Source organism: Gekko japonicus, unplaced genomic scaffold, assembly GCF_001447785.1.
Source record: "Gekko japonicus isolate JY-2015 unplaced genomic scaffold, Gekko_japonicus_V1.1 scaffold365, whole genome shotgun sequence".
Taxonomy (NCBI): Eukaryota; Metazoa; Chordata; class Lepidosauria; order Squamata; family Gekkonidae; genus Gekko; species Gekko japonicus.
In genome coordinates, this window is record NW_015162488.1 from 253,524 (window position 1) to 279,458 (window position 25,935).

At 41.0% G+C, this 25,935-nt stretch overlaps 1 protein-coding gene across 1 annotated transcript in view; it reads left to right on the top strand.

Annotated features, from left to right (window-relative positions):
• The window catches only part of PHLDB2 (pleckstrin homology-like domain, family B, member 2), a 72,531-nt gene that overhangs the window by 4,464 nt on the left and 42,132 nt on the right, over nt 1-25,935 (top strand). Inside the window, exons 2-4 of the mRNA XM_015405961.1 lie at nt 1,002-2,332; nt 18,048-18,425; nt 22,943-23,086. Of these exons, the coding sequence (XP_015261447.1) occupies nt 1,013-2,332; nt 18,048-18,425; nt 22,943-23,086 (1,842 nt within the window). The 5' untranslated portion in view covers nt 1,002-1,012. The remainder of the gene's footprint in view (nt 1-1,001; nt 2,333-18,047; nt 18,426-22,942; nt 23,087-25,935) is intronic.

A 25,935-nucleotide genomic window follows, 5' to 3' on the forward strand; every position in this document is an offset into this window, starting at 1 on the left:
TTCCAGTTCCTCATTTCAATTGCAACAACTGTTCCCATCCCTAGTCAAGGCAGAACAGAGCTTTCCATCTGGATAGTGCTTCTTGACAGGCAGGTAGGAAATTTAGATGCTTTTCATCAGGGGTCATTTCGTAGAAAAAGAGCTAGGGGGACTCATTAGCATAACTCATTAGCATATGCCACACCCCCTGACATCACCGGCAGTGTGTCCTCCCCACAGCCGGCGGCGACCTCCAGCGGGCACCAGCAGGGAGCTCCAGGCCCCGCCCTCCCGCACCTCACCCGGGGGGATGGCGTCCCCCCGCGTCCCCCCCCAAATGACCCCTGCTTTTCATAACCGTGTTTTATCTGTAAGTGCATTCATAGTTTGGAACATACATTTTTCAAGAAAGCAGAGCCTGCTATATATTCTACTGAGTCCAGAGAGTTCAGAATAGGTATGATTTTGAACAACACTGCTATGACTTGAATGTAGTAGTTATCTCTTGTGAGAAATTCCAGGAGTCTGTTATCTCTTACTAAGGCAGACTTGGGAGAGATTGTTAGGGTGAGCAGACACTGAGATCTAATCTACAGAACTGTCTGCACTATGATTAGAAGGTTAAGATAAGGCAAGTTCAACCTGTGATCCACTAGACCAAATGCAGCTAGGGTTTGTATTTCCCGGTCCCTCGAATTCTTGACAGCCTTTTTGTTGTGGACTTTGTTAGGCAGCTCAAGCAGGAAGGTGTTAGTGAGTTATCGTGCACACTGCATTTAATTTGATGTGTAAACCCTGTTCTGATTTTGCTTCCAGAGCAAACTCCTACTTGATTATTTTGAATCTTTTCCTATAACAAGACTATTTGAAAACTTAACTAATTTGAAACTTTCAGAAATTAATTTTCCTTACAACAATGTAACCACTGTTGCTTGAAAAGCGTTCTGTTATGCTTTTCATGGTATATGAGATACTGAACATGAATTACTTCCTTAGTTCACCTATCAAACACTTTATTTCAGATTCAAATAAGATGATGGAAGACTACAAGCAAAGCCTGGTGGAATTACAAAATACTAATTTAGGAAAGGATTCAGTAGTGAAATCTCTTGAAAATGATCTTCAGGATCTAATGGACAGGCTCAACCAGAAAAAATACTCATCGAGTCTGAAATTCAAAACAAATTGTGACAGTCCTGGTTCTTATTTAACTCTTTCACAGACTCTTCCACCTAAATCCAGCCCTGCATCCAGTGTAAAAAGTATGCCGGCTGTCTCCAAAATTCAAGGAAGCAAACCACTGGCTTATGATGGCTCTTATCTATTAGACAAGACTATCTCTGCAAAGCACATGGGCTCTGTATCAGGCACGTCTCCATCCTTAAGCGGGTACAGTCTAGGAAAGAGAGACTTTGATATTTATTCCAACAGAGAAAATGAAAAACAGTTTGGACATCTGGATAAATTTCCCTATTCAAAGTACAGCCAGAAAAATAAATCTCATGATAACGTCTACTTCCCAGGAACACTGGATGGGCGGAAAAACTCTGGATCTCTTATTGCAATATGGAATGGAAACTCAGGGAGTGAGATAATCCTTTCACCAGTTGGCAATTCTGGAGCTGCCAGTATGCCCTCTAGTCCAAAGCAAGGCAGGAGAATGAACATTCATGATATCCCATCATTTCGGCCCAGGCAAGCTAAGCAGAAGGAGACAACAGTGGAAACTCTGGGATCTAGAACCAGGAAGTATTCTGGTGGCTCACTGAGTCATATGGGAATTTACAGCCGCTCATTACCCAGGCTGTACAAATCATCAGAAAGCCAGCTCGTTCCACTGAGCTTGCCACCAAGAAACTCTCTTGGGAATTCCAAAAGAAAAAAGATTGTGGAGAAAGATCTTCTACCTCAAAATGTACTGGATGCTGACAATTACCTTGATTTTTCTTCTCACGCCTCAGGAGCTTTGCCATTTACAAATTTTGCGACTGACACAAACTTCTATGTGAATTCAACTCTTAGTGTTCCTGCAAGCCCTCGCATAGCTCGGAAAATGCTTCTGGCCCCTTCTTCCTCATATGTGTCTGATGACTTTGACAGAGCTGGACTCTCAGGGATGACCCCCAGTAGTTCTTTTTCTCCTGTGGATTCAGAGAGAGCATTCCCTCTCAGAAGGAAAGTTTCAAACAGTTCAGTGGAGTTTGATGAAACAGAGCTGGAAAGCTTCAGGCAAACTCTGTCCATAAGGGAGAGGAAGAATAGCATTAGCTCTCTTTCAGGAAGGGATGATCTAATGGACTACCACAGAAGACAGAGGGAAGAAAGGCTTAAAGAGCAGGAGATGGAGCGACTGGTAATTCTATTTTCTTGATACTTTTTAGTGCTGTTTGCTAATTTGAAAGCTGACTTTGTTAAACTAAAAACTGTAAACTGTATATGCAGTGGAGAAATATTCTGCTGCCATATTTTCAAATATGTACAGAACTGAAAGGACATTCATTAAGCCAGTTTAAAGTTAATTGATTGCACGAGGCACTGCTTTAAGAAATAGCTAGTGTCCTAAAACCATCTGTAGGAGGTGGGAGATTGATAGAAATTACAACCATTATCCTGTACATTCTGCCAAAATGACCATATACTTACAAACCACAAATGGTGTACTGCAAGGATTCAGCACTTAAAGAAAAAAGTTGATGTAATTGTTTTGTGGTAGCTGAATAACTAGCCCATGTCTCCATGCTAACCTCTTTGGGGACATATTTTTATTTGTTTTGCTGATGAAAACCAACCAGAAAATTCTTTGACTGTTTACATATCAAACAGATGAATCAGATAATCTTTCCATTTTTGGTTAAGTTTTTGCCTCTTCATCAAGCTCCTGTAGATGTTTTCTAAGAGCGGAGAAACTGAACCCTGTAATGCAATATCAATGAATTGTGGCAGCAAGTATGAGCATTTAATATCCAGCAAATTATTATTCATAACTGAATAAGATAACGAAGGGGTAAATTTGTAATACGTAAAATTACAAAATTCCTTAGGAAAGGACGGCAGTTCTACTGGAAAACATGTCTCCCATCTCAGTATATTTATAGTTTTTAAGGGTATATTAATGCACTCTCAACCTCAGTAGGTTCAATGTCTGTCATCCCAGGAAACAAGATGCTGAAGTCCAGTGCTCCCTCTAAGCTGTGGAGTCTTGTGAGCAAAAATTCTACTTTGTGAGCTACTGGCATTAACGTTGTGAGTGAGCGATTTGGCTACTGCATGAATTAGTTTGCTCTGGAGCCATCCTTCCTGAGCTATGACAAAAACGTGTAAGCCAGAGGCTAAACAACTGTGAGCTAGTTTACACTAACTCAGCTTAGAGGGAACACTGCTGAAGTCTTAAATTAAGTTTGAGTCCAATGGCCTTTAAGACCAACAAAGTTTTATTTTGGGTATAAGCTTTAATGTGCATGCACACTTCTTCAGATAAAATGAAACAGAGTTCACTAACCATTACATATAGGTAGCAGGTGAGGATGTTGCCAGGAACCGCAAATTAGAGCTAAAACTGGATTAAGGCAATTGGTAAGACCTACAAATAGCAGCAGACTGAACCCAGCCATTCAGCCCCCCCTCCCCAAGCCAGGCATATTTGACTAATCGGGAAGGGCAAGGGTTATACGTACAAGTTTTAGGTCTCAAATATCCAAAGATCCTGTCCATATCCTTGAAAAATATCCTAAACAAGTGGACAAGTTGGCATCCAGGCTTGAACAATAGACATTTTCTAGCATCTCTCGCATTTAGCTCGGGTGTATCAATGAATGAGCACTAGAGAAATTAAGCAATGTGCATATATGAGTGAATTTTACACTTCTTGCCTTGGCAGCCCTCTTGATTCTCAACAAGCACTATGCTCATGTCCATTATAACAGTATAGCATCATAGAATCACAGAGTTGGAAGGGGCCATATAGGCCATCTAGTCCAACCCCCTGCTCCGTGCAGGATCAACCTAGAGCATCCCTGACAAGTGTTTGTCCAGCCGCTGCTGAAAGACCGCCAGTGAGTGGGAACTCACCACCTCCCTAGCCAGCTGATTCCACTGTTGAACAATTCTTACTGTAAAAAAAGGGGTTTTTTTCCTAATATCCACCTTCCCGCCGTTAATTTAAACCCATTATTGCAAGTCCTGTACTCTGCTGCCAACAGGAACAGCTCCCTGCCCTCCTCTTGACAGCCCTTTAAATACTTCAAGAGAGCAACAATTTCCCCCCTCAACCTCCTCTTCTCAACATTTCCAAGTCCCTCAGCCTGTCCTCATAGGGCTGGTCTCCAGGTCTGGAATCATCCTTGTCACTCTCCTCTGTACCCTTTCCATTCTGTCCATATCCTTTTTGAAGTGAGGCCTCCAAAGCTGCACACAATACTCCAGGTGCGGCCTGACCAATGAAATGTTCAGCGGGGCTATGATATCTTGTGATTTGGATGTTATGCCTCTGTTGATACATCCCCAAGATCGCATTAGCCTTTTGTGCCACTGCATCACACTGGCTGCTCATATTTATTTATTTATTTATTTATATTTAAATTTATACCCCGCCCTACCCCGACTTACGGTCCACCCGTACCCCAAGATCTTGTTCACACACACTGCTACCCAGAAGTGTATTCCCCCACCCAGTATGCGTGTTCCTCATTTTTGTTACTCAGATGTAGAACTCGGCACGTATCCTTGTTAAATTGCATCTTGTTCACATCTGCCCACAGATTTCATTGAATTCTGTCTATCTTCTGGTGTGTTTGCGGCTTCTCCCAATTTGGTGTCATCTGCCAATTTAATGAGTAGCCCCTCCACACCCTCCTCCAGATCATTTATAAAAATATTGAAAAGTACTGGGCCCAGAACTGAGCCCTGTGGCACCCACTGGATACCTCCCTTAATTCAGATGAAATGTCATTGACAACTACTCTTTGGGTGCGGTTCGCCAACCAGTTTCCTATTTACTGAACTATCATAGAGTCCTCTAGTTTACCCATCAGAATATCATGGGGATTGGGGAACCCTGTCAAAACCTTTACTGAAATTCTGGTAAACAACATCAGCAGCATTCCCTTGATCCAGTAAGCTTGTCACTCGATCAAAGAAGAAAATGAGGTTGGTCTGGCAGGACCTGTTGGGGACAAATCTGTACTGACTTCCTCGGATCACCACGTTGTCCTTCAGATGCTTGCAGATTGATCTCTTTAAAATCTTCTCCAGTGTCTTCCCTGGGTCAGTTTGCTAGTAGTAGTTCCTGGGACTGAGGTTAGTTTACTAGTAGTTTGCTAGTAGGAGGGTCTGATGGAGAGTGGAACATCCAACATCACAAGTCCCCCTCGACATCACAGGATCCCCTCCCCCCAAATGGTGGTGCACACTGGGAAACTGCTGATGTGTATGCATAGCAGAAAAAGAAGTCAGTAATGAAGGATTCAGAGAAACCAGTAATTATATCCTTAGGAATATAAGTCTAAGGAATTATTTTTGTCTTAAATATGAGACAAAATATTTTTACTGATCTATTTGGCCCTCGTTTCCCTAGCACCATCACTTTTTACAGACAGTCTTAATCTTGTAACAGGAGGGATTAGCCTGCTGGTATTGCAAAATGTTTGAGAAACTGGATGTTTACTTGTGAAGGAATTTCCTCCCCGATTTAATTTTCCATTTTTAGCTGTCTGTAAGGGTAATTGTCTTTCAAGCTTTTTTGTCAAAGTGTGGGAGTTAAAGGCTCTGTTCAGATCATTTGAAGTAATTAAGAACCAAAATAACTGACTAGCCCAGCCCTGGAAGGAAGTGTGTGCTTGTAAGAGATACTGACAGAGACTGCTGATGCTCCCCCCCCCTTCAAAAAAGGTCAACTCGTCTGCAAATGTAAGTCTACTGTTATTCAACAGGCTCTTCATTTTTGTCGTCCAGCTGAAATGCAGGCTATGATGTAATACCCACCCTGTTTTCCAAACACAAATATTTCAAAGCAAATGGCAATCCAGAACGATTTCCAAGTCATATATTTTGGCAGTTTAAAAACTTCCAACTTCCGTAGCTACAGTGGGGCATTTTGAGGCCTGTCCCCCCTGACTTCCTGCCAAGCCCCCCCAACTTCCATCCAGTCCCCAGGCCCCCATCTCTCTGGGCCGCCCGGAGGACTCCTGACTCTCTGGGCCACCTGGAGGGCTCTCCACCACTGACCCTTCCCCAAGCACGACTTGCCTCCCCACTTAGGCAGGCAGAGTGCGAATGCTGCAAAAGTGAGTTTTTAAATTTTTATATTTTTTATTTTGTGACATCAGTGCCCCCTGACTTATTTAAAAGCCGCCTGAATTACAAAATCCTGGCTATGGGCCTGGGGGGGGGGCAGGAAGGAAGTTCTTAGCCAGACGTGTATGTTAGATTTTAGTAGACAGACTTTAAGGAACTCAGAGACATGACGAGAGTCCCTCTATGGGCAAGAATGCTGGAAGGGAAAGGAGCAAGTAAAGGGTGGGCTCTCCTAAAAAAAAAGAGCTCTTGCAAGCTCCAACCATCACTATTCCAGCAAGCTTGAAATGTGATACAGCATCCAAGAAGCCAATGTGGAGGAACAGAGAACTCCACGATAAGTTAAGAAAGAAAAAGGAAATGTTAAAGAAATGGAGGGAAGGACATATCTCTAGAGAAGAATATCTCTGTTGCTACACATTGTAGGTCAGCCAAAAGAGAGGCCAAAGCTCAGCATGACCTGAGAATGACCAGGAAGGCTTGCTGCAAGAAGAAAAGCTTCTTCAGATATGTGAGGAGCAAACTCGAGAGAAGATAGGATAGGCCCACTGTCGGGTGACAGTGGAGAAACTCTGACAGAGGACAGGGGGGAAGCAGGAAGGCTCAATGACTATTTTGTATCAGTTTTTTTTCCTGTGGAAGAGAACAGGCCCATCTAGAGATGGTAGTAGGCAAGGCATGGCCCCTGGACTGCTATTTAACATGGACAGAGAGCTTGTTGAGAGTTACCTGGTTGCAATGGATGACTACAAGTCCCACAGGCCGGATGGTGTACACCCAAGAGTGTTTAAAGAACTTTGTAGAAAGCTTGCGGAACCTTTGTTCCTCATCTTGAAGCCCTCTCAGAGTACAGGAGATGTGCCACAAGACTGGAAGAGGGTGAATTTTATCCCAATCTTCAAAAAAGGGAGGAAGGATGACCCAGGAAACTACAGGCCAGTCAGTCTGAACTCTGTCCCAGAGAAGATATTGGAGCAGACAATCTGTGAGAGTCTGAAGGACAACTTGGGGGTCCAGAGAAGTCAGCGTGGATTTGTCACCAACAGGTCCTGCCAGACCAACTTTGTTTTCTTTTTTGATCAAGTGACAGGCTCACTGGATCGTAGGAACACCATTGACATTGTTTACCTAGATTTCAGTGAATTTTTCGACAGGGTTCTCCCTGATGTTCTGGTGGGTAAACTTGGGGGACTGTGGATTGGACTCTAGGATAGTTAAGTGGATAGGGAACAGATTGGAGAACTGCACCCAAAGAGTAGTTGTCAGTGACATTTCATATGATTGAAGCATCAGATGTGTTGCCAGGGGCTTTTCAGAATTTTTATAAATGATCTGGATGGGGGGGGTAGAGGGACTACCACTAATTTGCAGATGACACCAAATTGATAGGAGTAGCAAACACCCTGGAAGATAGCAATAGAATTCAACGAGATCTAAACACACTGGAAAAAGTGGGTAGATGTGAACAAGATGCAGTTCAACAAGGATAAGTGCAAAGTTCTACGTGAGAAGCACATGTACTGGTTGGAGGATACATTTCTGGTTAGCAGATATTGGTGTACGGGGGGACTGCACCTGGAGTATTGTATGCAGTTCTAGATGCCTCACTTCAAAAATGTGGATAGAACTGAGTGGATGAAGAAGAGCATGACAAGGATGATCAGGGGCCAGTAGACCAAACCCTGTGAGGAAAGGCTGACTTGGGAATGTTTAGTCTGGAGAAAAGAAGGTTGAGGAGGGACACAATTTATTTGAAGGGCTGTCATTTAGAGCTGTTCCTGTTGGCAGCAGAGGATAAGACTTGCAATAATGGGTTTAAATTACTGGTGAAAAGGTACTGGTTAGATATTAGGGGAAATATTTTTTACGGTGAGAATAGTTCAGCAGTGGAATTGGCTGGCTAGGGAGGTGGTGATCTCCCCGTCACTGGCAGTCTTCAATCAGTGGCTGGACAAACACTTATCAGGAGATGCTTTAAGCTGATTCTGCATTGAAGAGGGGGGTGGACTAGATGGCCTGTATGGCCCCTTCCAACTCTATGATTCTATGATTTAGTATAAGGCTGCAGTCTTATACCTGGGAGCAAGCACCATTGAATTCAGTAGGATTTATTTCTAAGTAAACGTGCTTGTGTTCTGGCTGCAAGTGTCATACTACCTATTCACTATCAAGTGTCATACTGACTGTTCACTACCTGTTCACTATCCTGTATGCAGCTAATTTATTTATATAGTTCCCCTGCATTTGTGAAAATATGAGTAGCCAGTGTTCATATATCTTACCAGTGTGAGTATCTTTCAAATCCATAGCTTCTGATTTTGATTTTCACTTGCGATCTTCAGAGTATGAGAAAAACAGATTTGCAGACTCTTTCATGTATGCTTCTTCACTGCATCTGCTTAAGCATTCACCAGTTTAGTTCACTTGATGGTGACAGAGAGATCGGAGACATTAGAGGAGTAAGAGGCTGTATTGTACAAAAACTTTGCCAGTGTTGACAGAGCAGTATGTTTTGGAAATGCATAGTTTGAATCCTATACATATTGTGTAACTTTTTAAAAGTACTTTTCCAGTGCCACTACTTTAGCTTATTTAGTAATTACATCAAAAGCATTAGCTGTGGTATCATTAATAACATTACTGTCTATAAATCTTGAATCCACAGTATTTGCAACAATGTGGATTGTCTATATTACATTGGGTTTTTTGGATAACTTTGCCAATATGCTAGCCATTATTTCTATGGAGCCTATTCTTAATTAGTGAAAAACATTTTAGTTTGTGTGAGAGATATTTTGTCTGGATAGCTCATGCTATTAACATGTTGGAGTTTCAGCATTTACTGTTGGTGAAAAGAGCAATAAGGAGAAATCAACAACTCTGCCTCCAGTGTTCAAGCTGTGTAAAATCACTTAACATTTTAAAATTAAAAGAGATGCACAGTTTTACCTGTAGGTGGTGGTGTATAATTAAAAATGTGTATTTGACTCTGGAAAAGCTAAAATATGGTGGTTCTCAGATTTTTCATATCTCATATGAAAAATCTGAGAACCACCATATTTTAGCTTTTCCAGAGTCAAATACACATTTTTAATTATACACCACCACCTACAGGTAAAACTGTGCATCTATATGTAACACTATTTAGAATGCTTGCATTCCAAATAACTAACACTTAAGACAGAGCACTGGATTGTGCAAATCTATGTTGTGATCCCTGCTAATTGTAACAGTAAAAAGGAAAGCAGTTGAAATGAGAGATCATTCTGCAGTCCTGTACAATGCACTTCTGCACACAAAATACACACATACCCTTTTCTTTAAAATGCACTATGTACATAGGCATTTTCTCTAGATAAGGGCGCACACATATGTATGATGGTCCACATTTCATTTATTTTCTTTAGAAGACAACTTACTTCTGTGTCACACGAACAGCTAATGAGATTACTCACAATATGAAATTATAATAATTACTAGGAATAAGGCCAGTTGTTGGGGGAAAATACAATGAGCTCTAGAAAGAAATTGGGGTCAGTGATTTTGTATCTTGCAGGCAGAGTAAACACAGTAGTGTTTTGCAGTGTAAAGAACTAATGTGGGAGTGAAGAACAGCATACCTTATGGTAGTAGAGAGTAATTGTTGTCCATGGTCCTGGACACATTTGACAGTTTTTGAATTTGGTGTCTGTGGCAGTGTACCTGTCTGAGGTCCCACCCCTTCTCAAACCCACCCTCTCCAGGCTCCACCCCTCAAATCTCCAGGAATTTCCATACCTAAAGTTGGCAACTTTATCTCCTCCCCTCTCAGCAGCCTCTTCCTAGGCAAAGTTCTGTCTTTCTCGTTAGTGGGGAGCAAAGCAGCTTACTTCATTCTCCTCTTCCGCTTTGTGATCTGTACAGCAACCCTGCAAGATAGGTTAGGCAGAAAGTCTGCGGCTGGTCCGAAATCACCCAGGCAGCTTCCATAGGGAGGCTTCTGCTGAACAGGACCAAGCAGCCAGGGCTTGTGAAGTAATGCCAGTCAGGAGGCATGAAGTCACCCTGAGAGTGTTGGCAGGCCTAGGTGGGTTGCCAGCAAAGACAGATTGATGCAAAGGAGGATGGAAAAGTCTCCATATCTCTATTTTGCCTTAAATTGGTTTTGATGCCAACAGAGTGAGAAAATGGCAGAGGCTCTGGGTGAGTGCCCCATGGTAAATGCACCGACCAATTCCCAAAGATTTTCCAAAACACTACTCTGTCGATAATTCATTTTCTACACTCACAGCATCCCCTGCCAGAATGCAGCACATCCCCAGCACTTTAAATTAGCACCAGAGCTTTAAGAGCTCTCCAGCCGTCACCTGGAGATTGGCAACAATGATTTTCCAGGAAGAAATTGCTTGTTTGGAGGGGGGGGTCTATGGCATTGCATCTGTCTGAGATCCCCCTCTTCCCCCTCCTCAGATCCCACCCTCAGCAGGCTTCATCCTTAAAATATCCTGGAAGTTCCAACCTGGAATTGGCAATGTCCTTTCCAGGCAACCATCAGCCTACCTTTATCTGCCCTGTCTTCCTCCCCCGTCCCTGCATTTCCCTGCAATGGGAACCAAAGCAACTGACATCATTCTCTCCCCCGTATAATCTGCACAACACCCTGTGAGGTATGTTAGGTTGAAAGTCTGTGAATGGTCTATAATCCCCCAGGCAGCTTTTATAACAGGAACCTGGGACCTGCACACCATCCTCTGAAGCGCTATCAGGTACATATCAGTGGCAGTAGTAGGGTGACTGCTGGCACCTTTTCCTGTCATTTTTTGCCTTGTGGTATTCTGCTTGTGGTGTGATCTGTCTTTTTTTGTGGTGTGGCATAGTTATGTTATTGAGTTTGTTTCTTTTGAAGAGGAAGTGATGTGTTGTGGGTGAGGACATATTTTATCTCAGGATACATCAGGTCGCATATGCAACTGACAGTTCCAACTGTTTCTGGGGGTGGGGGGGGGTTGAGGTGCAGAATGGAGTGAGGTCCAATCAGATTCCAAATGCAAATGAACTTGAAATGCTGGCCCAATCAGAGAAGAGTGGCCTAGGCTGCAGTGGGTGGGAGAGAAGAGCGGACCCAGCACCCATCTAATGCCAACTGGTTACTCTTGAGTGGCAGTATCTGCCAGTGGGTGATGCGGTACTCTTCAAGGACCAATGGGAGATACAACACATTTTGAAAGTTCTGAAGCAGTAGCTGGCAGCAGAGTAAAAGCAATGATAAAAGTAATACAAGTTTAGAAACAGCTATTTGAACTGGGCTCAGAAACCAACTGGTAGCCAGTGCAGTTGACATGACACAGTGAGGTAATATGGAGTTGCATTCCACTGCTCCACTCAGCCAAGTGTGGCGCTTTCCTCTGGTGCAACCTTCAGTTAAAGGTTCTTTGCAATGGAGAATGGCTCTGCCCTTAGCTGAGCAGAGTGGTAGTATATAACCCATGCTTTATAAGCTCATTTCCTGAGTATTTTTCAATAAAGTTTTTTTTAAATATGTAGCAACACCTCTGTATGTGTGTGCACACAGAGAAAATTCACTGATGTGCCCTGCAGTTCCTGTGGCCTGTAATGAACTCATGGTGAAACTTTAACTTGAAATAAATGGTGAATTAATAGGTCAGCTTTAGGTGTGTTGTATGTGACTTTTTTGTTGTAAGAAAGCTGTGAAGCAATTGCATAGACCTTCTCTTACCAATCCATAGACTTTTTAAAATGTAAAAACAAAATGGCGCCAGTCACTGTGCCGACAGACATTGGTATTAGTGTTAATTTTATATAAAAGTCATTTCATGGCTGCACATTTTTGAACAGTATAATTAAACAATCCTACAATTAGCTGTTGTAGATTTTCCGGGTTGTATGACCGTGGTCTTGGCATTGTAGGACCTGTGACTGGTATCCTCAGAGGTATAACACAGAAAGATGGAGTACTCTCTGTGTCAAGGTGAGAAGAAAAATGGTAGACAGGTAATTTATATCTACTCAGAAAGGTGGGGTAGGGCTGAGTCATGTACTTTTCTTAGGTAGAGGCTACAGGGAGAGGGGTGGAGAGGAAAGCTGAAGTTGATGGTTGGCTGGGAAGGAGATAGGGTTGACACCTCCAAGTTGGGAAATTCCTGGAGATTTGAGGGGTAGAGCCTGGAGAGGGTGGGGTTTGAGGAGGGGTCAGACCTCAGACAGGTACAGTGCCATAGACTCCACCCTCCAAACCAGCCGTTTCCTCCTGGGGAACCATTGCTGTCAATCTCCAGGTGAGGGATGGAGATCACTCAGAATTACAACTGTTCTTCAGGTGGCAGAGATCAGTTCCCCTGGAGAAAACGGTGGACTCTGTGTCATAACCTGCTGAGGTTGCCACAAGAAATTGATGCTGAGTGCTCAAGGCTGGGGCACCCACCCAGAGCCTCTTTGTAGAGTTCATTATATTTATTTCCACAACGAGCCTTATTCCTAGTATTATATAATGCTTTGGAGTGTTTAGACAGGTGTGTGTAAATTTTAGTAATCTTTCCAACAACTCTGTAAGATAGACTAATCTTCATATCCACTTTTGAGGCATCCAGGGAGTTCATGATCAGTGTGGAATTTGAATCAGGCCTTCTGACATAAGAAGAGCCTTGCTGGGTCAGACCAGTGGTCTATTAAGCATCCTGTCTTATACAATAACCAAGTAGTTATTCCAGAGGGCTTTCTCTGGAAAGACGAGGTCTTTCTCTGATGTTGCCTCCTGGCACTGTAATTCAGAAGTTTACTGCCTTTGAACATGGAGGTTCTCTTTATTTACCATGGCCTACTGATAGACCCCCACTATTCCATCTCTTCCCTATAGATTTTATTAGATTACAGAATTCATAATGCGAGGTAACTGGGTCCACAGTATAATTTGCATTGAACTTTACATGTGTACAAGTCTGCCTTCGGGTTTTGGTATTTAATTCCACTTTAACAAAATATAGATTTCATCTCAAATTTCTTTAGAGACAGAATTTGGTGGCAAATTTAGTATAAAGTTGAGAGCCAAAAACATAATCCAGACCAAGAGCACAAGCACATTTGCTTATGAGCAGTCATTTAATTATAAATTCCATCCTGCTATATAGAGAAGAAGAGATTGGATTTATAGCCCGCCCTTCACTTGGAGTCTCAGAGCGGCTTACAAACTCCTTTCCCTTTCCCTCCCCACAACAGACACCCTGTGAGGTGGGTGGGGCTGAGAGAACTCTGACACAAACTGCTCTTTTTCAAGGACAGCTGTGCCAGAGCTTGTGACTGACCCAAGGTCACATCAGCAGGTGCAAGTGGAGGATTGGGGAATCAAACCCGGTTCTCCCAGATTAGAGTCCGCACACTTAACCACTACACCAAACTGGCTCTACAGGTATGTTCTTATATTGCCTTTTTTATTCATTTAATTTATAGTAATCACCTTCTGTATTTGCTAGCACTTTATGTAATTGTTTGTGAATTTTATCGTATTTATTGTTTTATCGTATTTTAACTAATGTACGCCACCTTGAGGCAGTTTGTCTTGGAAGGCGGGATATAAATCGAAAGTAATAAATAATAAATTTTTGTCCTAGCTCAGGAAGGGTGGCTCCAGAGCAAACTAATTTATGCAGTAGCCAAATTGCTCACATACAACTTTAATGCCAATAGCTCACAAAGTAGAATTTTTGCTTACAAGACTCCACAGCTTTGAGGGAGCATTGGCAGTGTTTCACAAAAGCTAATACCTGCCACAAATTTTGTTAGTTTTCAAGGTGCTATGGGACTTAGTCTTTCTACAGCTATAAGAAACCACAATATTCAGAAACCAGTTGGGGAACATTCTAACCTTCCAGGACATTCAGTTGCTGACCTAAGGGTAGCAGTTCTCTTACAAAGGCATTTCAAAGGGAGATTAGAAAGAGAGAGTGATGAATTACAACTGATAATGAAGCTCAATGCATCCTCCTGGGCTTCTTCTCTTATTACCAGTGGCTGCTATTGTTATTTGGCATCTGATATCACTTCACTATCCAAGATATAAGGACAGATGGACTCACATTCCAGCTGTATCTGAAGAAGTGAGCAGTGACTCATGAAAGCTCATGCCCTGCCACAATTTTTTTTTTAGTCATTAAAGTGCTACTGGACTCTTGCTCCCTTCCACTAATTTTTAAATTTATTTTTATTTAACATTCAATTTATATACCGCTCTGACCCCGAAGGGTCTCTGAGCGGTTTACACACAATTTGATTCCTAACTAGGGCCACAATTATAGAAGGGGGTGATTGCCTACCGGCACCCGGCAGCAGGGCTTGTTGCTATCTGGCTCCCTCCGGCGGGACTCGGAATTAGAAGCTGTGCTGTTAGGTTTCTTTTTTTATTATTATTATTATTTTCATCTGTTAGAACTGGAAAGTGGGCTCTCCAAGTGAAATAATGTGTTGCCTTCAGACGACAAAATCCATTCACTGCTAGTGATGATAATAAAAAAAGCAAGGTGGGGGTTAATCTGAAGAAAGGCAGCCAATGAGGTGGGAGGGGAGAGAGGGAGACTACATGTTCAACTGGAATATATGAAACTATAAATGTATTTATAAATACTTACCCATCTACTTACAGTCCTTGAACCATGGAATCCAATCCAAGTGTTGTTATTCCTAATCAGGGTCTTTTTGAAAGAAAATCCCAGATAGGCAAGGAGAAATCTAATTTTTTTAAAAAAAACCTTTTCAGAATAAGCCAAAATAATTTCCCTTTAATTCCCCTTATTCTTGATCCACTTTCTTTTTTAATGTGAGTGTGTGTGTGATCAGGTATCAAAGAAAACAGCAGAGCATGTCTTGTCAGAAAAATCTCCCTCTCTCTAAAAGAAATGTGCATGCATAGGAAAGCTTCTACCTGAAATAAAACTTTGTTGGTCCTGAAGGTGCCATGGGACACACTCTCCAAATGAGGGAAGAGAGGCTTGGGAATGCAGCAGCAGCCCCAGAGGAGGAAGCAGGAGGGAGCAGAGGGAACTTTTATTTGGTGCGGGTGCATGCACTCTCTTTTTCCTCCCCCCTTTCCAGCAGCAGTTGTGAGAAACAGGGAGAAGGAAGCAGTTGCTTGCGCATTGGATACCAACCCTGCAGGTGCCGGATCTGGCCCACGGGTCGCATGTTTGACCCCCTGATTCAGAAGTTACTGAAGGCCTTGTACTCAGTGAGGCCTGCAAGGAAGGAACTATTGAGGGATTGTGCCCTTTGATTCTTAAATTCCACACAGCTGCTTCTTTCTATTCTATTAAAAATTCCAGAAATAACAGAAAAATCTTATCTTATTGTCTTCCTAACAAATATATAGCATCAGATTATGGAGAAGGTAGCTAAATTCTGTTCAACAGCAAAATCTACCCGTGCTTCATTGGGGAAGTAGTTATGTTGTTGTATTCTATTAAACAATGTTAATTTTACATATAAGGGAAATGTATTTGTATTTTCCCTTTTTGTTTTATTGATTTTTATGGGATCATAATTGATTGTATAACAGAAATATTGTAAATTGTTTAACTGCATTGGTCACTGACCATAACAATAAATACCTATTGATCTAAATTCCCACGCAACTGATACTTTTCAGTACTTTGACCTGCTTTAAATTTGAATACACACGCTTCTCGAAATTAAAAAATAACATTTTGATTGTGTGTGCACTGGTATTCCCAGCAAATATACCAGATGCCATTTGCAATTTCTGCAGTATTTTCCCAATTTACAAAGCAGTCTTTAAATTTATGGGCTGAACTGAAGAATGTAGGTGCAGTGAAACTGGGACTAGTTGGCTGCCAGAAGAGTGATGAGAAGAGACAGCACAAAATAGCAGCCGACAGAACTTCCTGTGCATAAGCTCCCTAATGCCGCAGTGCGCATATTGAAATAGAAATGAGGCAACATATTCTCCTATTACTAGTGCAGGAGCACTATAGGAAAGGAGGCTATATTTGCTGTTAGACACAGAGACATTCTTGAACATATGGACATAACTTGTGACTCTTTGTGTTCATGTTTGCTAATCTCAAATTAAAGCATTTCACATTTGTCTTAAATTGTGTGACATTAGTATACTAGCATTTTGGATTTAAATGGTCTGCAGTTATATTTGGAAGGCTTCCTCTGCATAGATGGATGGAAATGAGTTTTTAAAACACTGATCTTCTCAAGATTTTCTGATTATGTTAATCAGCTTTAAAACTTCAGAGCACGATAGGTTGGTATATATTGTAGAGTTTGTTAACAGAGCTTGTAAATAATGGGACTTACACTCCTGTTCTGCAGCTAGGCTAGAAGGTAAACTAGTTGTGTGAGCTACAATTTGATATGTCCTGTGTGTTCCAAAGAGTGGGTGAGGAGAGATGCCGAAATGGAACACATCCTGTTGCTGTCTGTGGGGGTGGACTGGGCGATCTAGTATTGTTTATCCCAGCAGTTGATGTTCTGGCGAAGGTAGCAAAAGTGCCAGCAAAGGGCCTTGTTACAGCATCAACAGATGGATAAACGGTGGAGTTCCTGGCCAGCAGTCAGGCGGTGTTTTCAGAAATGGGTGGCCTGCACAAAGGATAAAGGCTTAAGAGGAAGAAAGCAAGTACAGGCTAACCCCATGAAGAGGGAGCTGGAGGCTTGTGGAGAAAGTGCTTGGAGGGATCAAAGGACTTCTGAGGTGCAACAATTTAATTGTCGTGTTGTCTCTGTAGTTTACTGTCTTGCCTAATCTGTGTGGAGACAAAAGAGAAGGGAGGTAAAGTCAAGTTAGGAGATAATTTAAGAAAGAATGCACTGTGACCAGTAGCACCACAGATGTAGCTTAACTAGATTAATGTTTGTCTGTGACAAACAGGCAGACATTAATTTCACTGTGGGATAATACACTGAGCTCATACTAAATACATTTGTTGTATTTTTCATGAAATAATGTTTCCCTTGTATTTGGCCCCACCATCCTTTGAAAGGTAATGTGACTTTATACAATATTTGAAGGTACATAAAGCCTTTTTGTGTTGGTCTGTTTCTTCCATCCATAAAGTGTTGTAATTCAGTCTTGGTTTCAGTTTTGCAATTCTGTGCACTGCTCAAGTTCAAAGTATTCATATTTGAAAATGTAAGACCAGAGAAATATTTGCAACACCTCAACAAGTGTGATTTATTGATGATTCAGTGGCATTACCCAGATTTTGCATAGGTTTCTATTATTAAGATGTCCTGTAGAATCCTAAATCATACAGATGTTATATTTTACATTCTATTTATGTTATTTTTTCTTAATGTTCTTACAAAAATTATGCACTTACAGTGGTTAAGATAATGCATCATGTGACCGGTATCTTCTGCACAATAAATCAGTAAACTGGGGAAGTTCTTGATTTTAATCTTTAACAATATCATAGTTTAATGGTTTCACAAGTGTTGCTGAAACTATCTGTACTGCTAAAACTGTATTCTATAAATTTTCAGACCAACATTAAAGACATATATTGCATATATATTTTAATATTCATGTTTGTATCAAGAAAAATAATTTGGAATCCAAATATCAATTGTAGTTACATCATGACACTATGTAGGTCTTTTCTATCTTGTACATCTTAATTAATTTATGTTGTACATTCTATTTATGATTGGTTTACCAGTTTTAGTATGTCCGGGGCGTATCTTTTTTCTAATACCACTGTTGACCTCTATGCATTATGTCCTTCAGTATTATTATTTTTCATCCCTTCTTTCTACATTAGGAGCGGCAACGATTGGAGACCATTCTTAACCTGTGTGCAGAATATTCCAAACCTGACAGTGACTCTGTAACAACTGTTGCTGATGTTCAAAAAATTAATAAAGAACTTGAAAAGCTTCAGTTTTCTGATGAAGATTCTGTATTTGAAGATTCCCAGATGACTCCAGAAACAAGAATCAGAAACCATTTGCAACTGCCAGCAGATGATACTGACTTTTCAGAATTTAGTGATCTTGGTCAAAACGTTATGGGGTTCCTTTCCCCTAGAGGGACCAGAACGAATAAACATTTAAATGAAAACAGGACACCTTCACCATTACCACCTTGTGCCTTCATAAAGAATGTCAGTGAATCTTCTTATTTAAGCATCATGCCAAAGGTAATAGCAAAATATTCTACAGGGGATAAAATGATTGGAAATCTTAAAGGAAATATTTAAAATATTCAATTCAGATTGAAAGTGCATATCTGATTTTCTTTTACAGTTTGTGCTAGGAACTATCAGATAGTTTTGCAGACACATTTCATAAAAGGGCTTGGTTGCACCATTTCTTCTTTCCTCAATTCCTGTAGAAAGGGAGGTTCCAAAGCCAACCATCTGTGATTGGCTGCAAACAGAAGAGCTTTTTCAAGCTGCCACCACTAAATAATGATCAAAGAGTGACGTAGTGCAGGCTCAGTACAGGACAGGTGGGAACCAGGCTTTCTCTTGCCTGGTGGTGGTGGTGAAAGAGCTGTCTTAGCCCCACCTACCTCAGGGAAGGGGAAAAAGTTTATAAGCTGTTCTGAGACTCCTTCAGGTAGTGAAGGGTGGGGTATAAATCCAATCTCCTCCTCCTCCTCCTCCTCTTCTAATTGAACTCTAGTTTTCCTGAATTGGGTTATACTGCATTTAAAGTAACTGCCAGTAACCTTTTAAAGCCAATTCCCTCCCTTGCCTCCATCCCCCTCCTCCATATTTTGTTTGATACTATGGTTGGACCTGACCAGACAGACATCTGTGCAAGCACTTTGCTCATACCTGGGGCCTTTATAGTTTCCGCACCCTTGTTCTCCAGAAGACACACTGAAAAAGACCTTCCCTCTTCCCTCCCCTGTAACAGATATGGAGAGGAAGATGCAAGGCGGATGGAGGGAACAATTCAATTCTTCCCTGTCTGTTATCTTACCTACTTAGAAATACCAGGAAGAACAGAGTGCTGTTTGCCCTGTCCCTCTTTAATGTTTCCCATTCTTTAAGAAAAAAAAAAGAATTTGAAAGGCAGTCTTTGGATGAGCTTAAAGAATGTTCATATAGATAGACACATTTAAGTAAATTACATAATGATTAATGGTCCTTCATTAAGCAGAAGTGCAAAAATTACTCCTCACTATCTGCTTGTACTAAGTGAAAGTGATTGTATCTTTTCCCAGTGCTCAAAACATAGCGCAAGTTATTTTTTTCAAAATTACATTGAATGAAATCAAGTGAACCCAGAGGTCATTTCGGGGGGGGGAACGCGGGGGAACGCAGTTCCCCTGGGTGAGGTGCAGGGGGCGGGGCACATGACGAAGCCTCGCCCCCTGCTTCCGGCCGCCCCGCTTCCAGCCCTCATTCAGCCAGGAGGAGGCAGGAGAAGAGGGAGGGTAAGTTGCTTCCTCCCCGCCTCTCCCCACCCCTGCCTGCCTGGGGCCAGGGAGGGCCTTGGCGGGGCTTCCTCGCACTCCCGCTGGGCTTGCAGGTCCACCGCCGGGCCCCTGATGTCAGGGGGTGTGGCATATGCTAATGAGTTATGCTAATGAGTTCCCCTAGCTCTTTTTCTACGAAATGACCCCTGAGTGAACCATTGCTTACTTTCCACTGTTATGTATGCATATTGTTATTTTGTTAAAAATTGTATTAAAGTACAGTGGCTTGCTGCAAGTTGCTTGCAAAAATGGTACTGCACCACTGCATTTTCCTTTCAGCTCATGTAAGAGAATGAATGAATGAATGCCAGCTACGGTCTTTCACCCAGAAGTCTGAGAGCCTAGAAATCAATCTGTCACTAAGCCCCCAGTTGACCTATTGAGGTACAACTAGTTAATAAACATTTAAACTGCTCAGAACTGAAAACAGTTTTGTACAGTGGCCATAAACACAGGCTGTACTGGTGACAAAGAATTTGGAGGAAGAGTCCTCCTATCTCCCTATTTATATTAATTTCATACTTTCTTTAATGGTTGACTCATTTGACCAAAGGTCTCAAGCCTGGTCATGCTAAATTATTCCTAAATTATTTAATTATTATTCCTCTTATATATGTGTGTGTATTTCAATCCACTTTATTTCTAGCCCTTTTAATTATTATTATCAAGTTTTATTCTTAGCCACATCATTAAAAACCTGCATTTTCCTTCAACACAATCACCACTGAGAAGAATTTTGCCATGACTAAAGTAATCTTCAGATGCTTATCCTTTAATAAAATTGGTGCTATATTAGTTCTGTCAGCAGACACTAAGTTCCTTAGGATGGGATCCAACCATTTCACTGTATATAAATCATACTGTGGACAATCCAAGATCATGTGATCCAATGTTTCAGGTTCTCTCTATCCACATCCATAAGATCTATCCCGGAATGCAGTCTTCATATAATGGCCCTTGAGAATTCCTGACAGAAGCATATTAGTCCTAGCTAGAAAAATTCTTTACTATAGGTGGAGATTGTTAAAAATTTCAAAAAGGCTGGCAGGGCACAGGAGAGGTCGGAGACCAACAGAAAATAATGAGCAAACCCTGCATGTTCTACAAAAAGCACTTATCCTGTCTAACGCTACTGTTCTCTTTTTCAAAAGAGAAATTGCTACAACTGTACCCAACTCCTGCAGGGTTTCCATTTCTATTCCTTGCATCCTTATATTGTCATCAATAAATTGGAATCATCTGCTCCCTTAATGATCTTGCTTTATTCTGGCTAGTAGCTCCAAACCATCTGTAGAAAAGAGAACGTTCATTCTCATATCCATAGCTTGGAGCCAGGCCTGCGTGTCCACCAATCTCAGTGCAAGATCTTCCCTCAGAGCAGTACTGGAAATGTAGTTTGGAACCTCCAGGATCCTTTTCACAAAGTGGGGTAGAAGTTGATCAATTTTCTCATTTACTTCCTCAACCCAAACTCCACAACATAAGTTACTTGTGGAGTTATTTTAGCCTGAAATACAGCCAGTGCTGAATGGACATAACATCCCCCCTCCTTATAACAAAATCTTGAGATTGCAATAGTTTCTATTCTGGCCTTCTCTAGCACTAATGTTGGATAGTATTTCCACCTTAAGTTATACCTATAAAGGACCCTAGGTATTTAAATGGTTGTATCTGTTCCATAGTCTGACCATCCACTGACCACTTAACTTTATTAGGGCATATTCAATGGGTGAAAATCATTACCTTTAAGTTATAATAAATAATTATTCTTCATCTTTACAGAATTTTTGAAAGCTAGGTATATGCCAGTTTCTGTTCAAGAAAGCAAAACCACATTATCTGTGTGCAGCAGAAATGCGACCTCCTTATTGGCTAGTATGGGGGAATGATAACTTTAGTCTTAGCCCTTCAGATGTGAAAGTCTTATTGAAATCAATGAGAGTTTCATAAAAATTCATCCAAGAGACATTCCTATAGGATGTTTAACATGGACTGTGCCACTTTTAGTTTACTCTTTCCAATAATCTCATACTGAGATTCTCTCTTCATAGCTTGACAGTGTTTAGGCATTTTTCAGTTTTCTGCCTGTTCCTTTTGTAGTGGGCTTCTTTGAGAATAAAGTAATTTGGAAGAAAAAGATGGCTTTGGTTCATTTTATCTTGTATTTCTAGTATGAAGGGATTTGTAGAATTATTTACAGGGAAATAATTTTATAAATTCTACAATTTACTTCCTAGTCTTGTAAGAACTAATGATTTGAAATAAAAATATATGCCCTTTACCTTTCCCAGCTTTTCTGTTCTCTTCTAAAATGCTCAGTGCCTAATATGTCTTCACTGGCACCTCTATAGAGTAAGGAATTCAAGGACTGTAGCCTGTAACATATCCTTGTGATCATTCTTTGCTGCCCATAAGTAAGAGATCCTGTTTATAATCCTCCTTTAGGAAGATGAAATCCAAGACTCAGTGTCAATGTTACCCAAGTAGGATACCAGTAAAAAGCAGGCTTTCCTGCTAGGATTACTAGAGCTAATAAAGAAAACAATTTGTTAGAGTGGGTCTTCTGTTATATTAGAACAGTAGTCACCATAAATAAAATCAGTTCTAAAATTTTAGAATTTTGTTTATAAAATTGCATTGCTCAGTCTGAGAGTACAGAAATATATGGTTTGATAATACTGTAAAATGAAGCACTGGAAATGGGATCCGGGGCCTGGGTGTAATTCTCAGATGCAGAGATATTATTGTGCAAGTAATTTGGCCTCTAAGTACAATTAGGTTCCCAATGAAAAGACAAATTAGTTTGGCGACTTGCAAACAGAATTTCAGCCTTCTATGTTCAATTAAGTGAATTGGTTTAGAAGGATATAACTCTGATGTGGACTGTAATTTAAATCTTTTTCTATGCTAAGGAGTTTAATGCAGGAAATGGTTGCTGCATGAAAGCAACCCAATGCTAGTTTATTTTTTATTTTGCAAATATTGTCCAATAACTAAATGGATATGGAAGACAAGGGGCAGGGAAGCTGAAGTGTTCTTGAAGAATATGGCAAAGCAATATTGATGGGGGGGGGGAATTACAGTGTGATTGTTGACATTGCTAAAATCTCTTTGATATAAGCAAAATTTTATTTTAGCATCTTCTAGTTAATATTAAGGAAAAATAAATATAAGGAATGCACAATTTGAGCACTGTATTAAAATTACATAATATTGATTTTATTATAGACAACAGAATGCATAAGTGATGAACAACGAGCACTGGAGCTTAATCAGATGGAAGAACAGCGCATTGTAATACTGAATAACTTGGAAGAACTTGAACAAAAAATCAAAGAAATAAATGATCAAATGGATGAATCCTCCAGAGAGGTATATCAACGCAGTTTGTTGTTTTAAAATTATTTTATCTCATTTAATAATCTGGTTTGCTATAAGAAAGTGCATATATTCAAGACACACAGATTCAAAGGCAGTTGCATGTAGAAACACATCAAAGGCTAGTGTTTTTTGTACTACATAAAGCAGGATAAGAAATTGCCTCCTTAGTTTATTGTACACTCATGGGACAATATAAGCCCTAGGACTGCCAAGCCCCTGGTTGGGGTGGGGGATATCCTACCACTGCTCCTGTTGCCCGCCACAACTCTGAGTGGCAGCAAGAGAAAAATAACCCCCCACTGCATGACTGTGTTGTCATATAACTTCCAGTAAAAAAATGAAATGACATAGGGTAGCTCTAGGAATCTTCCAGAAACTCTATGATAAAACCGTAGAGTTTATGGTTTTACCTATGTCACTTCCAGTTTTTTCACTGGAATTGATATGATACCACAACCAGCATCACCCCACCCCACTGCCATATCCTTGCCTGGCAACCCTAATAGCACTGAAGTTTATAAAAATAGATATCCAGACTTCAGGCTTTTCATGTTATGTGCACATTGAAATAGCAATTATTAAACTTACTGATGGTAAAAAGATAAAAATGAGTTTTGAAATGTAAATTTGAATTAGATTTTTATCCTTCGTTATGTAAAGTTGTGTTGTTGTTTTTTAAAAAAACTCATTTCAGATGAAGCCTGAATAAGGTACAAACACATAAAAGCCTCACAGTAGACTGTGGTTTATAACTGTGCTTTGATCAAACCTTGGTTAGTTGTGACAGTTAAATGCAGACTGTGTAACACCAAGCTGTGGTTTCAAACTAGTTTCTAACTAGCTTATTATTGGTCTCAATTATGGTTTATTGTGAAGTCTGAAACAAAAATACAGTTTCACTGTCCCTTGCAGCTGCTGTGAGAAAAAAGGCAAGAGAAAGGCAAATAGGAATTTTCCTTCAAATTGGTATTTGTTACTTACAACCAGTAGATTAACCTGTTAAAGTTTGTTACACAAACCAGTGTTTAAGCAAACAGTAGATGATTGTGACATCTGAATGTGGCCGTAATCTCTGAAAACTGAACTATTTGCTTTCATTCAAACACATTTACTTGGTTTTCTGTGAAAAAGATTGGACTTTTTGATGAAATGTCAGAATCAAGGTCAAGCCTGCTACATATTTATTTTTACATTTTTTTGTTGTATTTTTACATTTGTGTGTGTGTGTTTATGTGCCTGTGCCTGGAAATCATGGCGACCTCTGGTGACTCCTACTGGGTCATGGAGGACCTTCAGAGAGGTGGCTAAATAAGAGAACATAAGAGAAGCCAATGTTGGGTCAGGCAAATGGCCCATCTAGTCTTAACACTCTGTCACACAGTGACCAAAAATAACCTGTGCCATCAGGAGGTCCAGCAGTGGGGCCAGGACACTAGAAGCACCAAGAATACAGTGCATCACTTGCCCCAGTCTGAGAGTTCCTATCTATACCTTGTGGCTAATAGCCACTGATGGACCTCTGCTCCATAGGCTTATCTAATTCCCTCTTGAAGCCGTCCATGCTTGTAGCCGCCGCCACCTCCTGTGGCAGTGAATTCCATGTGTTAATCACTCTTTGGGTGAAGAAGTACTTCCTTTTATCTGTTCTAACTCGACTGCTCAGCAATTTCATTGAGTGCCTACGAGTTCTTGTATTGTGAGAAAGGGAGAAAAGTACTTCTTTCTCTACCTGCTCTATCCATGCACAATCTTATAAACCTCGATCATGTCACCCCTCAGCCGTCGTTTCTCCAAGCTAAAGAGCCCCAAGTACTTTAACCTTTCTTCATAGGGAAAGTGTTCCAACCCTTTTATCATTCTAGTTGCCCTTTTCTGCACTTTTTCCAATGCTATAATATCCTTTTTGAGGTGTGGTGACCAGAACTGTACACAGTACTCCAAATGAGGTCACACCATTGATTCATACAGGGGCATTATGATACTGGCTGATTTGTTTTCAGTTCTCTTCCTAATAGTCCCCAGCATAGCGTTGGCCTTTTTTCTTTTTTCTTTTTTTGCAGTTGCACACTGTCTCTACATTTTCATTGAGTTATCTACTACGACTCCATGATCTCTCTCTTGATCAGTCTCTGCCAGTTTGGACCCCATCAATGTGTATTTGTATTTAGGATTTTTGGCTCTAATGTGCATCTCTTTGCACTTGGCCACATTGAACCCCATTTGCCACTCTGACGCCCACTCGCCCATCCTTGACAGATCCCTTTGGAGTGCCTCACAATCCTCCCTGGTTCTCACCACCCTGAACAACTTTCCACTGAGAAAATTGCCCATTTATACTCACTCTCTGTTTCCTATTAATTAGCAAGTTTTTGATCCACAAGAGGACTTGTCCTTTTATCCCGTGACTATTGAGCTTACTTAGGAGCCTTTGATGAGGAACTTTATCAAAAGCTTTGTGGAAGTCAAGGTAAACAACATCTATTGGGTCCCCCTTGTCCACATGTTTGTTCACTCCCTCAAAAAACACTAACAGATTAGTGAGACAAGATCTTCCCTTACAGAACCCATGCTGAGTCTGCCTTAATAGTTTTTGTTCATCAGTGTGCCCACTAATTCTTTCCTTAATAACAGTTTCCACCAATGGTCATTTCATAGAAAAAGAGCTGCAGGAGCTCATTAGCATATCTAATAGGCTATTAGCATAATAGCTCATTAGCATATGCCATGCCCCCTGACATCACCGGAAGTGGTGTCAGAAGGGGAAGCAGAAAGGGGGAGGCATCTTCAAAAGCCTCACTTTCCCTTCCGCAGCTGGCCTGCCAAGGTGGGCTGGGGGGGGG